The sequence below is a fragment of the Cryptomeria japonica genome, chromosome 10 (assembly GCF_030272615.1).
Source record: "Cryptomeria japonica chromosome 10, Sugi_1.0, whole genome shotgun sequence".
Taxonomy (NCBI): domain Eukaryota; kingdom Viridiplantae; phylum Streptophyta; class Pinopsida; order Cupressales; family Cupressaceae; genus Cryptomeria; species Cryptomeria japonica.
The window spans coordinates 834,493,526-834,509,051 of NC_081414.1; the positions used below are offsets into that span (position 1 = coordinate 834,493,526).

Here is a 15,526-nt window from a genome sequence, read left to right on the forward strand (position 1 = left end):
TCCCCCTTTGGCATTGATGAAAACACTAGTTGTGAAAAACATCCAAGTGCCAAGAAATACCCAACAAGTCTCCCGCAATGGAAGACACCCAACAATCTCCCACAAAATGATATGACAATAAAATTATGAACCAATTAACATCCATAGACCTGAACCAAACTCCCCCAATGGGATACAACCAATCTGCAATATTGTTCCTTCTCCTTGTTCCAATAATCTCCCCCTTAGACTAATATCTTTGTTAAGCTTTGTTCTACACATAAGTATCTCTCCCCTAAATATATATAACTCCTTAAGTTTTTCACATCAATATCTCTCCCCCTTTGACATGAATGCTAGAAATCTGACATAAATATCAAAGTAAAATCATAAACCAATGAATCATAAGACTAACTACTCCCCCAAAGCAGTAGCATCCCCACATCAGTGTCAGACTGAATAATATCTCTGATGATGCATACCGGAATGATGACAAATAACACTAATTAGTTTTCTATCTGAAGGGTAGAAAAACCTCAACTTGTCACAAAAATACTCAAATAATTCTTCAAACCAATCTGACTTCATTTTCTTCAAGCTATTCCTTCTAAAAATTGTAGCTGATAGAAATACCGGATAATAGTAGCAGAGTTATTATAGTCAATAACTACCAGTACATTACAATCCAGCTATATATCCTTCAACATATATTTCACCCATAGAACCTATGTATAGTTAGTAGTAGCAGTAACATACTCAGCTTCAACAGTAGATAAGAAAGTACATGACTGATTCTATTAATCCATAAACCAAGCTTCTTTCCAAGAAAGAAATCTTCGTCGGATGAACCTATCTGGTAACCTGTATCTCTAACCCAATCCGCATCTAAACATGCTCAGAGTATAAAATCATCATAAAATAAAATGTATACCAGATAATCCTTGAAAAAAAATTGAAAATCCTAGCTATGAGAGCAAGGATTCAACATAATCAATTCCTTCCTTCTCAAAATATCCATTGCAAACCAATAAAGCCTAGTTCCACTAACATCCAAGACCATGTGGCCTTATCCAATTCCTCTTCCATAGCTTTCATCCAACATTCATCTTTACATGCTTCAATAACTAAGACTGGTATAATTAAAGAATTTAAGCATACCTCATCAGCTGCCAACCATCTTCTTGTCCAATTATCTGATCTCCTGAATGATTCAACCTTACATACCTAGGAGTCTTCTGACTCTCTGTTCCTCTTCCCGGTTCTTCAGTTACTATTGAATTTTTTGATACTGCCAGAGTAACTGGTTCAACATTTTGTTCCGGTAAAGGTGTTACCAGTTTAGTTAAGACCATTTTTACTATTGGTTCTTGCTCATAAACTTTGATTTGACCTCTATACCACTCATCCACCTTTCCATTAGCACTTTCCATAATTATCTACAATCTCTTGTTATAACATCTGTATGCTTTGCTTTCATTAGAATAACCAATAAATATTCCTTCATCACATCTAGGATCAAACAGGCCAATAAAATCATCTCTCCTGATATAACATTTACTACCAAAGATTCTGAAATACTTAACTATAGATGTATGACCAAACCATAACTCATAAAATGACTTACCGGTAAACCAAACTAGATCCAAGATCCAACAAATCTTTGTCGTTTAACCTCCAAATTGAATTCTCCAAAGATCTTAAATAGGATTTCAGACCACTACCAGGGACAATCCAAGATCTGTCATCAACTTTCCTCCCCCTAAGGTGAATGCCTTAGTTACTGAATAAGTTTCTTATCGATGTAGGAACATTCTACTCTGTCGGTTGAGTAACCAGATTATACCCTTTAGCCAAATAAACATATGGGGCAATTAATTATGTCAGTTGAGCCTCAGACTTCATAACCCACTTATCCTCATGCTCCTTCTGAATGTCATCAATCTTCTGCTTTCCCTTCTCATCACTTCCTGTCTGTGGGTTCTTGCTTCTGCAAAATTTAGCAATATGTCCCACTTTGTTGCATGCATAACATGTCACATTATTCTTCAGAATTGCCTTATTGTAACCTTGACCATTCTTTGACCTGCATTGATTAGCCATATGTCCAAACCTTCCACATGCATGACATTTCACATTCATTCTATAATCTTTTGTCCTATGACCATACTTCTTACAATTTGAATACTGATCGGGAACTGCATTAATATTTTGATTTTCTCTATTTCTATAGTGACTTTCCGTATGACCAAATTTATTACAAAGAAAGAATCTACCACTAAATTTGTGTGCATTGATTTGCTTTACCGATGTCCTTTGATTCTGGTTGACCTTCTGATCTTGATTTGTAGTACTGGAGCTCTCTCCATGCTCAAATCCAAGACCACTATTGTCTTTGGCATCCCTCTGATCCTTCAATAATTCATCAAGCTTAGCAGAACTAACCTTGAACTTATCTTTGTATTCATTTGCAGCATCTAGATCTCCTCTAAGGACTATTACCATTCTTTCCAATTCTTGCTTATTGTTCTATGATTGCACCAATTCAGTTCTCAACACATCATTCTCATGAACCAACCTAATGCATTCCTCAGATCTATCCTTCAGAGATATAGAAAGATTATTTTCCTTCTTCTTCCGGTCCTCAATCTCCTTTGACATCCTCATAGTTAGGGCTTGCATTTCATTCCTCATAACCATATTCTCCTTACTCAACTTCTAACATTGTTCCTTAAGGGCATCCTTCTCTTCATCATCTTGATTTTGTAAAAGTTCCATCCTCCTAGCTTGGGCAGGTGACAACCTCTCCTGCAGAGTAAAAATAAATTCCTTTGTAGATCTCAACCCATCTTGCAACTTCATGTTCCTCAACCTTTCAACATCATAGTCTTCAAGAGCTACTTGAAGTTCCTTCCTTAAACAAATCTCCATATATTCCAAAAATGGGATCTTCCTCAAGTTGTTAAACTTCCTCTGAGGCACCAGGCTTTGATACCAATAGTTGGAAACCAAGAACACTGAGAGGGGGGGTGAATTAGTGCTCTACCAGAATGGAGAATTTTAACCTTACTAATACAACAACTTAGAAACCGGTAAACATAAAATCATATAACAATAAGCAACAATGCAACCACAAAGATGAACACCATAACACCATAGATTTATACGTGGAAAAACTCAAAGAGGAAAAACCATGGTGGGATTGGAGACCCACAATATCTATCCACTGATTAGATGAATAAATATTACAATAAGGGGCCTGCACTTGCAGGAAGGACAATAGCCTAGAGCACACTGCTCATCACAAAAGTAGTCTCACTGACTACATAAAGCATTGAACAACAATCTGGAATGAAGATTGAACTGCAAGAATAACATCTCCTATGCCTGAGTATAGTTCCAGTTAAGCTCAATACCGAAGGCCAAAAACCTCTTCCAATTCGATCTCCAATGATCGACCAAAACTTCTTCTTGAATGATTATTACATTATTCGCTCCTATTACATATCCATATCTCTTACATCATATTCCATGCCATATGATCTACAATGAGATCTTACATATATTTATACCAACCTGGGACCTAAACAATTAGGTCGGCCACCTACAAGATAATACAATAAATTCATAACATAAACCCATAATCAAATGATCAACCAAGTCATCTTATCTCGAAAACAATGTAAACCAATCCTTAAATCCTGCCAGTAACGCATCAGGAACATCCTTCAGCACGTTACAGATATCGGCCCATAACCTAGATAAACCAGGACCCAATTTAGGTCCACACATGCTAGAGCAATGATCCCAATCAACTAAGTCTTGAACATGATCACCATCAGCATCCCGAATCTCTACTAGAAGTCACACCAACACCACTTATGCATAACATCAAATATCTTCAATAAATCTTTGTCGGTGAAACCCTCACCGAAATGACAAGCCAAGCTTACTAGCATACATGAAAACATCTGATCACCAGATCAAGACCAACTGACTGAACATGAATCTGAGTAGCATGAATAAGATAATTCCATAACCCAAACATATCAGAGCATACTGAATCATGATGATCCAATCCAACCAGAAACCAAACAACCTACCGAGGCCAGTCGGATACTAGTAAATAGCCAAAGTAGCTAGTGTTGCCATCAATGACAAACATCAATGCAACACATAATGAATTCCTCCAAAAGGCCAAAATTAACCCTCACCATAATGCTAGAAACAATGGCCAATAGTTAAAATGAGGTATCTAGGGAGGTTACAAAATGGGGTTCATGGAGGGATAGATGTTAAACATTTTATGTGGATGGGTTGTCATATGATCAAGTGAAAAAAGGGCATACTTAAAGTTGACATATGTGCTCTTTTCATTGATCATACTACCAGTAACAAAAAAGAACTAAATATGACTCGGTTTGCTATACATTGGTGTGTTCATGCTAGGCTGAAAGAAGCTTTTTGGGATAGGCGGTATACGGTCTTTGACCAACTACCTTGTAATAATTGGGAGGTGCCTCTATATTTTCTTAAAAAGTTGTATTGTGAGTTTATCCTCGGTGATAAGTCAAATTACTTTGACATTCGGCAATTTCAGGGTAGAGGGAGAGGCTCTGCACAAGATGGACTTGGGGCCCATAGGGTGGTACATCCACAGCATAGGAGGCGTACAACTCCTAAACCCATGGTTCATGTCACTGTCCCTATATCCTTGAAGGAGTCTATGGAGTTAAAGACTCTTAAGGAAGCTACATCATTGACTGATGTCATTGTTCAACATGGTACACAATTGGTCAGAGCAAAGGCTCTACCAGCACTTGTGGCACCTCCTTCATCAGTGTCACCTCATGCATCATTTGACATGGGCCAGCCCATTCAGCATATGTGTGCCACCTGCCAGGGTGTATATTTTGGTGTAGACATTGACGCAGATAAGGACGGTTCGACATCTTATTCATGTACATGTTGCGGGAGTAGATGTCATGCTTCCACTACAAAGGATGTGGCCCTCACCAATGAATTGATGAGTATAATGTTCCCTCGCTATCAGACAAAGGTGCATTTAATTTTGTTTATGACATGTTATCAATTAAGTGACTAAATCTTATAAAAAGAAATGAATTTTTATTTTTAGAACAATTTAAAGTGACATAAATAAAATTTATTGCAGGGTGCAGTAGGTGGTGGGAGTACACCACATACTTTTCAGTCGACTCCATGGTCACAAGTAGTTTCACCACCAGAGTTAAAGATTTATAAATTTGTTAAAAATATAATAATACATTGGTTTCAAAATATCTTTTGTTAATATATGTGTATCACTACTTGGTGTTTTATAGGGCTTATTAGGGGTTGAGATGTCCCAACTTGATGATATCATGCTTTCAGCCATTGACTTTGCCCTAGATAGCTATGTGGTACCATTTAAATTTATATATTTTTTACTTAGGTGATATATTATATACATTCTCTTTTCCCTTATATTATTTTTTCTTGTTGGTTTACCCACCTACCTCGAGGACATCTCATGTGAGAAAGCCATCCTATAGCACTCTAAGGAAGAAAAAGATATCCTCCTAGACACCCAAATGACAGAAGGTAATTCAGTAGAATTTAAATTCATTTGCTGAAATGTATTATGATTAAACATGTATATGTAGATATTGATAAATGCACTTAATTTATTTGTTCTATATACAAAAACATATGGGGTTTACGGAGTTAATGAATGAACCTGATGTCGATGCGGTTCAGCAGAGGGAAGAGGTGATATTTTCATATTCACTTTGGATTGCATTCTTGCTTGTTTGAAATAACTAAATCCTTTTATGTAAATATTATATGTTATTATTTTTCATACAAGAAATGATAATAGTTGCATCAGATTCGACTATGCCTCCTAAGGTTACAAGAGAACTATACTAGGCTTTGGTGTGAATTTGTTCTACATATGTTAAAAATATTTTTTCTATCTAGTTTGTCAACAACTTTGGGTTATTAACTTGTATAATTGTCTTTGACCTATTACAACCCCCTTCCAAACTTCCTACTGATGTTCTACCATTCCATTCTATTAGAAGTCCTACACGTATAATATGGGATCCAACATGACAAAGGGAAAAGGTATGTCTATCTTTGATCAACTCCTTTTCACTAAATGCACAACGGAGTTGAAACCCTCTTGTTAACTCCTTTTGGATCACTTACCATAGATATAGGAAATGATTGTAACTAATTCATCTATGACTTTGCAGCCTATGACCATAGCACATCTCTCTCTCTCTCTCTCTCTCTCTCTCTCTCTCTCTCTCTCTCTCTCTCTCTCTCTCTCTCTCTCTCTCTCTCTCTCTCTCTCTCTCTCTCTCTCTCTCTCTCTCTCTCTCTCACACACACACACACACACACACACATTTTCCCAATCTCCCTCTCTCCCCTTCTCCCCCACATACCCAAGTACCGACACCGATAATGCTCATATTGTGTATTTTGATTGAGTAAATTTTCTTTGAGTCCTTTTGAAGATTGATGAAAGTAAGTAGGAGTTTGAACATTTAAATGTGAAATGAAGTAATCTTTAGCTCTTTCATAATTTGCCTCACCTCTGAATCAATCTTGGATTTCAATTTTTCACTTCATGACTTCACCTTTGGAGCGAACTTCAAGTGTGAGATTTTAGGAGTGAACTTCGAATTCAAGCAACTAGGAGCAAAATGCATATTTCAGGTATCAAAAGAGTTGAGCGAAGTTTCTTTCTTCATGAATCGGTGTTTATGAGCGAAGTTGATAACTTCAAGAGCTACAAGCTAAAAGCTTCAAATGAAATTCTTTACTTCGTGTTTGACCTAAGAGAAGCGAAATCATTCACTTCAAGGGTTGCTAAGGAGGAACAAAATTGTTGCTTCATGAATTGGGAAAATGAAGCGAAGTTATGCTTCATACATTTAGGAATAGGAGTGAAGGAATCTACTTCATGAGTTGAGTGTGAGGAGTAAAGTCTCAACTTCATTTTCAAACACATTAGAGCGAACTTCATCTTCACCTTTGAGCACAATGAGAAAATTTCATGTTGGAGAGGAGATGAGAAAACTTCATGTTCAAGAGGAGATGAGCGAACTTCAACTTCAAGAGGAGATGAGCGAAGTTCATGTTCAAGAGGAGATGAGCGAACTTAAACTTCAAGAGGAGATGAGCGAACTTCAACTTCAAGAGGAGATGAGCGAACTTCAACTTCAAGAGGAGATGAGTGAACTTCATGTTCAAGAGGATATGAGTGAAGTTCATGATTTAGTAAGGTAAAGAGATCTTGAGGGTAAAGTTGAATCAACTTTGTGTGCTAAAGAAAAGGAGTGAAGTGCTTACTTCATGAATTGAAGGGAGTAAGCAAGGTTTTAACTTCGTGTTCAAAGAAGAATGAGAGAACTTCAACTTTGAGACGATAAGAGCGAACTTTAACTTCAAGGTGATATGAGTGAACTTCGAGTTCAAACAATTAAGAGTGAAATGATAGCTTCATGAGTTGAAATTTTAAAGTCAAATTGCTACTTCATGTATCATGATTTAAAGCGTTGTTTTATTACTTCATGTGTTTGAGATAAGGAACGAACTTCGTGCATGAAGCGATTAGAGTGAATTTATTATTTCATAAACTCATGCTTCAGAGAGAATTTTTCATGTATTGAACAAGGAGAACGGAGTTTTATTACTTCATGAGTTGATAGAAAACAAGATAACTTCAGGAGTTTATATTATGGAGAAAAGTTCATCATTTCAAGAATCAATTAAGACAAGATTTGAGTGCCCAAAGCAGATTTGAAATTTATTCAAGGATGAGTCAGATTAGGTAAGGATTTCATTTAAATTTCATTCCATAACAAGTTGGCCTTAGGGTAAGAGACACACCTATTCATCCAAATCGCCTATAAAAGAAGAGTTGAAGCAATCATTTTAACATCAAATCAAACCAATTATCTCTTATTTCATCAAAAATCATCAGTGAGAGGTGGTAGAATAGTGCATCATTTGTTTTGCTCAACGTGAGAATAAATTGTTAGCATGAGTGTGTCTGGTTGGCCGGGTTTATGCTAGGTGTGCCCTTGTCTCGCTCTCCAAGAGGTCTGATCATTCCGAGCCACCTCATAGTGATGCTTTCCCTTGATCGCTCAAAGTGGAAAAATAGTCAAACTTTGATGTCATGTAACTTAGAGATCATGGCACTTATGAATGAGTCATTCAAACCTATGGGGTCATGTCTTCACTACCTAAAAAGTCCTCTCTTGGTTTCAGAAAACTTGATTCCATTTTTCTTGTGGTGAGATTTTTTTGTCGCATCAAAAATCATAAAAAACTATTAGTGAAAGGTGGTAGAATAGTGCATCTTTCATTCTACTCATCATGGGAACGAACTGTCAATGCAAGCACATCTGAGTGGTCAGGTTTATACTAGGTGTTCCCTTGTCTCACTCCCCAAGACATCTAATCATTCTAAAACACCTCATAGTGACATTTTCCCTTGAACACTCAAAGTGGAAAAAAGGGTCAAACTTTGACGTCGCATAACTCGGAGACCGCGACACTTATGGATGAGTCATTCAAACCTATAGGATTGAGTTGTTTCTGCCTAAAACATTCTCTTAGTTTCGGACAACTTGATTCTGTTTTCTTGTGGTGATATTTGTTTTGTCGCATCAAAACTTGTTAGTGAAAGGTGGTAGAATAGTGCATCTTTCGTTCTTCTCATCGTGGGAACAAACCATTAGTGCGACCACATCTGGGTGGCTGGTTTTACACTAGGTGTTCCCTTGTATTTCTCCCTAAGTTGTTTGATTGTTCTGAGCCACCTCGTAGCGATGCTTTCTCTTGAGTGCTCAAAGTGGGAAAAAAGATCAAACTTTGACGTCGCGTAACTCAGAGACCGTGGCACTTATGGACAAGCCATTCAAACCTACGAGGTCATGTTGTCAGTACCTAAAAAATCCTATCTCAATTTCAGACAACCCAATTCTATTTTCTTGTGGTGATATTTTTTTTGTCACATCAAAAATCGTCAGTGAAAGGTGGCCGAATAGTGCATATTTCATTCTACTCATCATGGGAATGAACCATCAACACGAGCGCATCCAAGTGGTTAGTTTTACACTAGGTTCTCCCTGTCTCTCTCTGCAAGACATTCGATCATTCTGAGCCACCTCATAACAATACTTTCCCTTGAGTGCTCAAAGTGGGAAAAAAGGTCAAACTTTGATTTCATGTAACTCAAAGACCATGGCACTTATGGATGAGTCATTTGATCATATGGAGTCATGTTGTCACTGTGTAAAAAAACCTCTCTCAGTTTCGGACAACTTGATTTCATTTTCTTGTGGTGAGATTTTTTATGGCACATCAAAAATTGTCAAAAACCGTCAATGAAACGTGGCAGAATAGTGCATCTTTCATTCTGCTTGTCGTGGGAATGAACCATCAGAGCGAGCATGTCTGGGTGGCCAATTTTATGCTAGATGTTCCCTTGTCTCACTCCCTAAGAGGTTCGATCATTTTGAGCCACCTCATAGCGATGCTTTCCCTTGAGCGCTCAAAGTGGAAAAAAGGTCAAACTTTGACGTTGTGTAACTTGGATACCGTGGCACTTATGGATGAGTCTTTCGAACCTACAGGGTCATTTTTTCCCCATTGGTGGGCTTATTAGACCATAAATATAAAAGTTATTACATTTTCTTGTTCACTTTTTACCTTAGGATAGGGTTATAACAGTTTTGACAAAAATTATTAAAACTTCCTCAATGTACAACCAAATCAAGTGAAACAAATTGCAAATGGAAGATAACTCATCAATGAATCATTCCAAATAGGTTTTCTAGCCAAATGAAAGAGGAATCAACAAGATTTAAGGTTGTGATCAGGCTATTACATGTGAGAATCACAAGAAAAGTTCAATAAATGATAAGTTTCTTATTGAATATCCTTCAATACATCAAAAATCCTTCAAATGTATTTATAATCAAATGGTACAAATTTATTACAAATGTATTTATAATCAAATGGTACACATTTGGGCTCTCAAAATTTGCAAATCAGCCCCATGGGTACTTTTATATATAAAATTTGGCATCTAATATAAATGATCAAGCTCATTATTGTTTATATATATAGAATTTTGCATCTAAATATGCAAATTACAACTCGTTGTTGTTTTTTTTATACAAAATTTAGCATCTAGATATGCACATTACAACTCTTTTTTTTTATATACAAAATTTAGCATCTAGATATGCACATTACAACTCATTGATGTTTTTATATACAAAATTTGGCATCTACATATGCACATTACAGCTCATATTCATGTAGAGCACATCCAAAAAAGAAAAGTTACAACGTTTCACAAAAGATATATACAAAATTGTCAAAAGTATTCTACAATATTGTAGAACTATTCTTATAGATGGCCCAAAATCAATCAAGTGAACCTTCTAGATCAGCTCTAACCCTTAGTGTCTCAAGTATTGCCTCATGTTCAGATTCATGAACTTTCCACAAATCCTTGTTAAGAGGTCTACCATGATATTTAATCAAATGAATATTTGTTACAACAAGAAGGTTTGAGTAATAAAAAATATGTCTATGTGTCTCAAAGTCCTCAAACAACCAGGCATTAGAATTTTTTATAGGGTTCCTGCATTTTATAGAAGGATAAGTTAATACCAAAATCAATACAATGAATGATAAATAAATGAGTTTAAGAGGTCTCAATACAACTCGGCACAACAATGGTACCTTTTAAGCCATGTCCTTGTCACAACAACGGATCTTATTGGTTACTCAATACCCTCTCCATCAACCACTGTAGAAGTCAATTTCTTTTTGGCCTCAATACAACGGCACAAAAAGTAATATGTTCCTTCTTCATTATTGTTATCCACAATAACTGCATATACATGACCTGCATTTAATAGAAGGATATAAGTTAATACCAAAATCAGCATAAGTTGATACTAATAAATTAAGCTTAAAATTGATTTTACCCAAGTAATAAATTGCAACCCTTTACTTGGTTCAATTATGTCTGATACATGGTCAAAATCCACTGATGATTCAATCTGGTTCATTTGTAGTGCTCTAGGAAGTTGATATGTATCTAGGGTTTGCAAAGGTCTACAAAACCATTGGTCAACCCACTCTTTTGATTCATATTCATCCCACACAAAATGCATACATGAAGAGCAAAAGCATGCAATTTGTCTAGTATAAATAACCAGTGATGCTGCATTTGAACTTCTAAATGAATGCATGTCACTTGATCCTATAAGTGTACAACAATCTAGATAGTTTTCAATGTTAGATTCACGTACTAACCAAAAATATCTAGAAACCATAGACTTACCTGCATTACTTGGTCCCATCATAGAGTTACACCATTGCACAATTGTTTATGCATCTATTAACATTGCACCACCTTCGTACTTCAATTCCTCTCTGGTAAGAGCTCTTTTGACACATGCTCCCGCACCATTATTCTCTCCCTTTCCATGCCCTACCTCAAATAAATTCCAAAAATGTTGCACACCACTTGTCACATGTATCCTAGTCAACCAGTAGAACATCCTTGCATTCTTGAATTGTGCGGTGCAATTGTTTGACCATATTAAGTGTTGGTTGTATCTTATATCTCTTTCCCTTAAACTATCATAGAATATTGTAAAGTATCCTTGCATAAACTTTGAGGAATGAGTACGATCATCAGTGATATAGAAGTGATATTCTCTTATAACCTTTATTTCCTCCTTGGTGTTGGTGTCTTGATCTTGATTTATGATAGGACTTGTTTCTTCATTCTTCAAATTATCCTCTTTACATGGAACCACTTCTAAGGAAGGGATAGGATATTGCATATGCATGGGGGGTTCTTGGAAGGTGTTCATGTTCTGGCATGATGAGGAAACATTTTGGATGTGACTCTCTAGAGTGAGTATGTTTGGAATTGGAGTGCATGATGGCATAGGATTTGAGATTTTTAAATCATTAGAAGAACTAGTATCAAGATTGGGATTAGCTTGGATTTATGTAGGAGGTATCCCTTGAAGGTCAACATGAAAAGTGTCATCATTAGGTTCATTGTTTGAGGGAGATGGTATGGATTGTTGTTGAGAAGCTTTAGGAGATGAAGGAATGGTGGAAGAGATGGAGGCCACATGTGGAGTCTTGCTAGACATAGGTTCATAACTCTGATCATGCTTAGAAGTAGTGCCTTGTTTCTCTTTAGGTGAGTCATTAGGATATTCAGTTTTCATGACATGATTATCAAGGAGGTCTTGAATCTTATGTTTTAATTCCATGCAATTTTAAGTCTTATGTTTGTTTTGTCTATGATAGGTGCAATAATTACTCAAAAAATTACATCCTCATGGGGTTGCGTTAGGCAATGTGATAAGATTGTGCTCAAGAAGCTCTTTCAAAGACAACTCAATAGATTGTCCCAAAGGTGTAAATTGTCTATTTGAGGGATATTTGGAAGAAATGTCGTGTTTTCTTGGTGAAGGAGTCATGTGATCTTTCTTGAGATTTGGCTTTTGATTTTCAATTACTTGTTGTTCCACCTTATATAGTCATTTTAGCATTCCTTGAAGTTTGTCACTCTTGCTATAATAAATATATCTCTCAAAAGAAGTCATTGACTCATTTTGTTGGACTTGAATGTCATATATTTCTCACTTGATATTTTGAATTTGTTGGGTCAAGGTAGCCATGGAGATTTATGATAGTTCTGATCTTTGACCTAGGACAATGTATGAAACTCTAGATGGAATGCAAACCCTAAAAATGTAGACTCAACTATATGATAGGATACTTATAATACGAGGCTCTAAATGAGGGACTAACAACCAATGGTGAACCTAGTATGATAAAATGCAAGGATTCAAGGAAACTCTAGGTCTAAAGGAAATTGTGATGCAAGGTGTTACTTGTGCTATGATGGATAGACATAAGGACAAGTGATCAAGAGAGGGTGTGCTAAGTAGGAGATGATGAACTCTAAGAGAACTACCCAACTCAAAGATGGTAAAATGTTCCCTAACTCAAGGATGATGTGCCTCAAGTGATACGGGAGGATTGATAACCAATGTTTGTTTCAAGACCTTTTGAGAGGGAACTAAATGCAAGGATAAGATGTGTTTGACTAATGAATGGATGCAAGGACTGAATATGCAATCAGATGAAGCAATCTAAAGGATTCAAAGACTAAATATGTGATGCAAGGAATGAATGTATGATTGAATGGGATAATCTAAATATACAAGGAGTAATATGCAAAGACTCGTATGCAACGAGGTAAAATATCTAAAGGATGCAAAGGACAAAAGGTGTGATGCAAGGACTAAATGTATGATTGAATGGGATGATCTAAATATGAAAGGACTAGGTATGACTAAGTAAGATATGAAAGGATGAAAGGTGTGACTAAGTGGAGACTATGCAATGACCTAAAAAGATCAAAACTACAAAATGATATCCCAAGAGATTTGAAATGATTATTTCGAGAACACGGGTTCAATATCTCAATAAAAATGTTGTTTTGCAATGTTGGTTTTTACAATGTGGAAGAATACTCAAAAACTTAGACGAAGGTTTTTGTAAAATGTTTCGATTTCAAGTGTGGTGTTGATTGCGAAATGTTCTTGTTTGTTTTCCACACACTCAAAAAACATGATAGACAAAATATTTGTTTGATTCTACAATAAAAACACATTCAAGCACAATCTTAAGGCTGGCCAGGACAATACTTGTTGAATCTCCTTGCAATAAAATACCACATTCAACTAGATAGTTAGAAACTTGGTAACACTGTCTCCCCTCCACGACACTCACTTCTTCGAGCATACCAAGCTTATAATTTCTAGGTCATCACCTTCCAATAAATTTATTATCTCAAGTTGAAGGGCACATGAGGGATTTCTTTGGCATGCACATATCACAATGTCTAAATCAACAAGTAGAAGGTTTTTGGAAAATCTAAACATAAAGGGGTGTAGTCAAGGCATCTGTTCGAGTGGCTATAATCAACAGTGTTTTCCACTCCATTAAAGGAGGCCTCCCAGCCTATAAAGGTTACATGAGCTACAAGTTTTTACGTGCCACGTGAGTACTAAGGGAGACATGATGCCATTGTGACAACATATAACACTCATCGCTTGCAAATTTTATCACAAATGTATTTATTTATAGTGGCTTGGAAGGGCTCGGCTTCAGCCTGTTACAACTTGGGTTGTTCCCTCTCACTTGGCTTTAAGGGCTTATCGAGAGGCAACCCCTCTAAAAGGTAAAATAAAAAGAACCTATTGCTCAATACAAAAAAGATGCTAGTTAATTTTTAGAGCACCAATTGAAGTGTTTGCTATACTGAAAAGACAATTGGTTTCAAAATCAAGCCTTCGTCAAACGTCCTCCACCAAATGTTATTAGTAGTTTCAAAATCATGGTCTTTGACACACGAGAATAGACGTCATGGGTTAGGAAAGGCCTCACATGGGCTGTAAAATAGCCTATGTGGACCCTACGTGGGCTTTAAAAACTAAAAAACGCAGGCCCCTTTTTGAAAAAAATTGCAGATTTTTAATGCCAAATGTAGGAGCATTGGCCAATACGTGGAAGCACAATAGGTTGCTTTTAGCAGATCAGCATGCAAAATGTGAAGTATAGACAAGGTGTAAGACACCACTTCACAGTGTCAATATCAAATAGGAAAGAGGTTGTCCAAGCCACAATAATGTCGATTTGATTCAAAAAATGTTGGCAAGGGTAGATATACATATCGATCACCAATTTATGCATAGACTAGTAATATAAAATGTTAAATCTCACCACGATGTAAAATAGATTACGCTAATCTCTATGATCTTAGCTTATGAGATCTCAAACTGCCAATCAGATCCGATCCAATAGTGAAAGCCATCAAACAAAATAAAAAAGCCAAGAAAACCTGCAAACAAGACACATCTGTTAAAACCGCTATCAAGCAAAATCAAGACAATAAAAGAACATGGGAAAGGTCCCACCGGACATGCCAAATGTAAATGGAGAAAAGTATATATCTAAGATCTTATGGGACAAGATCTAGATTTATTTCAACATCCTCAATAAAGTACCTGCAAAATGCACACAATGCAAACTAAAATTTAATTAAAACACATATGCATGCTAAAAATTACTCCATTGCACTCCTTAAACCAAGATCTTATGCAAATAATATGACTCTCAAAAGAACACACAAGAAGCTATGATTTATTGGAGATTTGAAATATGATGGATGCAAAATAAGAATGCTAGAATGCAAAGAGTACACTCCAATGCTAGATTGCCAGATTGCTAAATTGCTTATTAGGATTTATAAAGATCATAAAATCCTCTTACATAAAGAAGATCTTAGAAAATGGAGGGATATGATTAAGAGGTGAAAATATAAATGGTTGACTAGGATTAAAGGGTAGGTATAGAAAGTGATACAGCCTCAGAAGGTGAAACATAAATAGAAAGTGTGACAGATTCTCATGAC

The 15,526-nt window shown here is 36.3% G+C and overlaps 1 protein-coding gene across 1 annotated transcript in view; it reads right to left on the reverse strand.

The window, feature by feature from the left end:
• Positions 1-1,854: 1,854 nt before the first annotated feature.
• LOC131046284 (uncharacterized) overlaps positions 1,855-15,526 on the reverse strand; it is a 30,202-nt gene continuing 16,530 nt past the window's right edge. The window contains exon 5 of the mRNA XM_059212935.1: positions 1,855-1,966. Coding sequence (XP_059068918.1) covers positions 1,855-1,966 — 112 coding nt within the window. The remainder of the gene's footprint in view (positions 1,967-15,526) is intronic.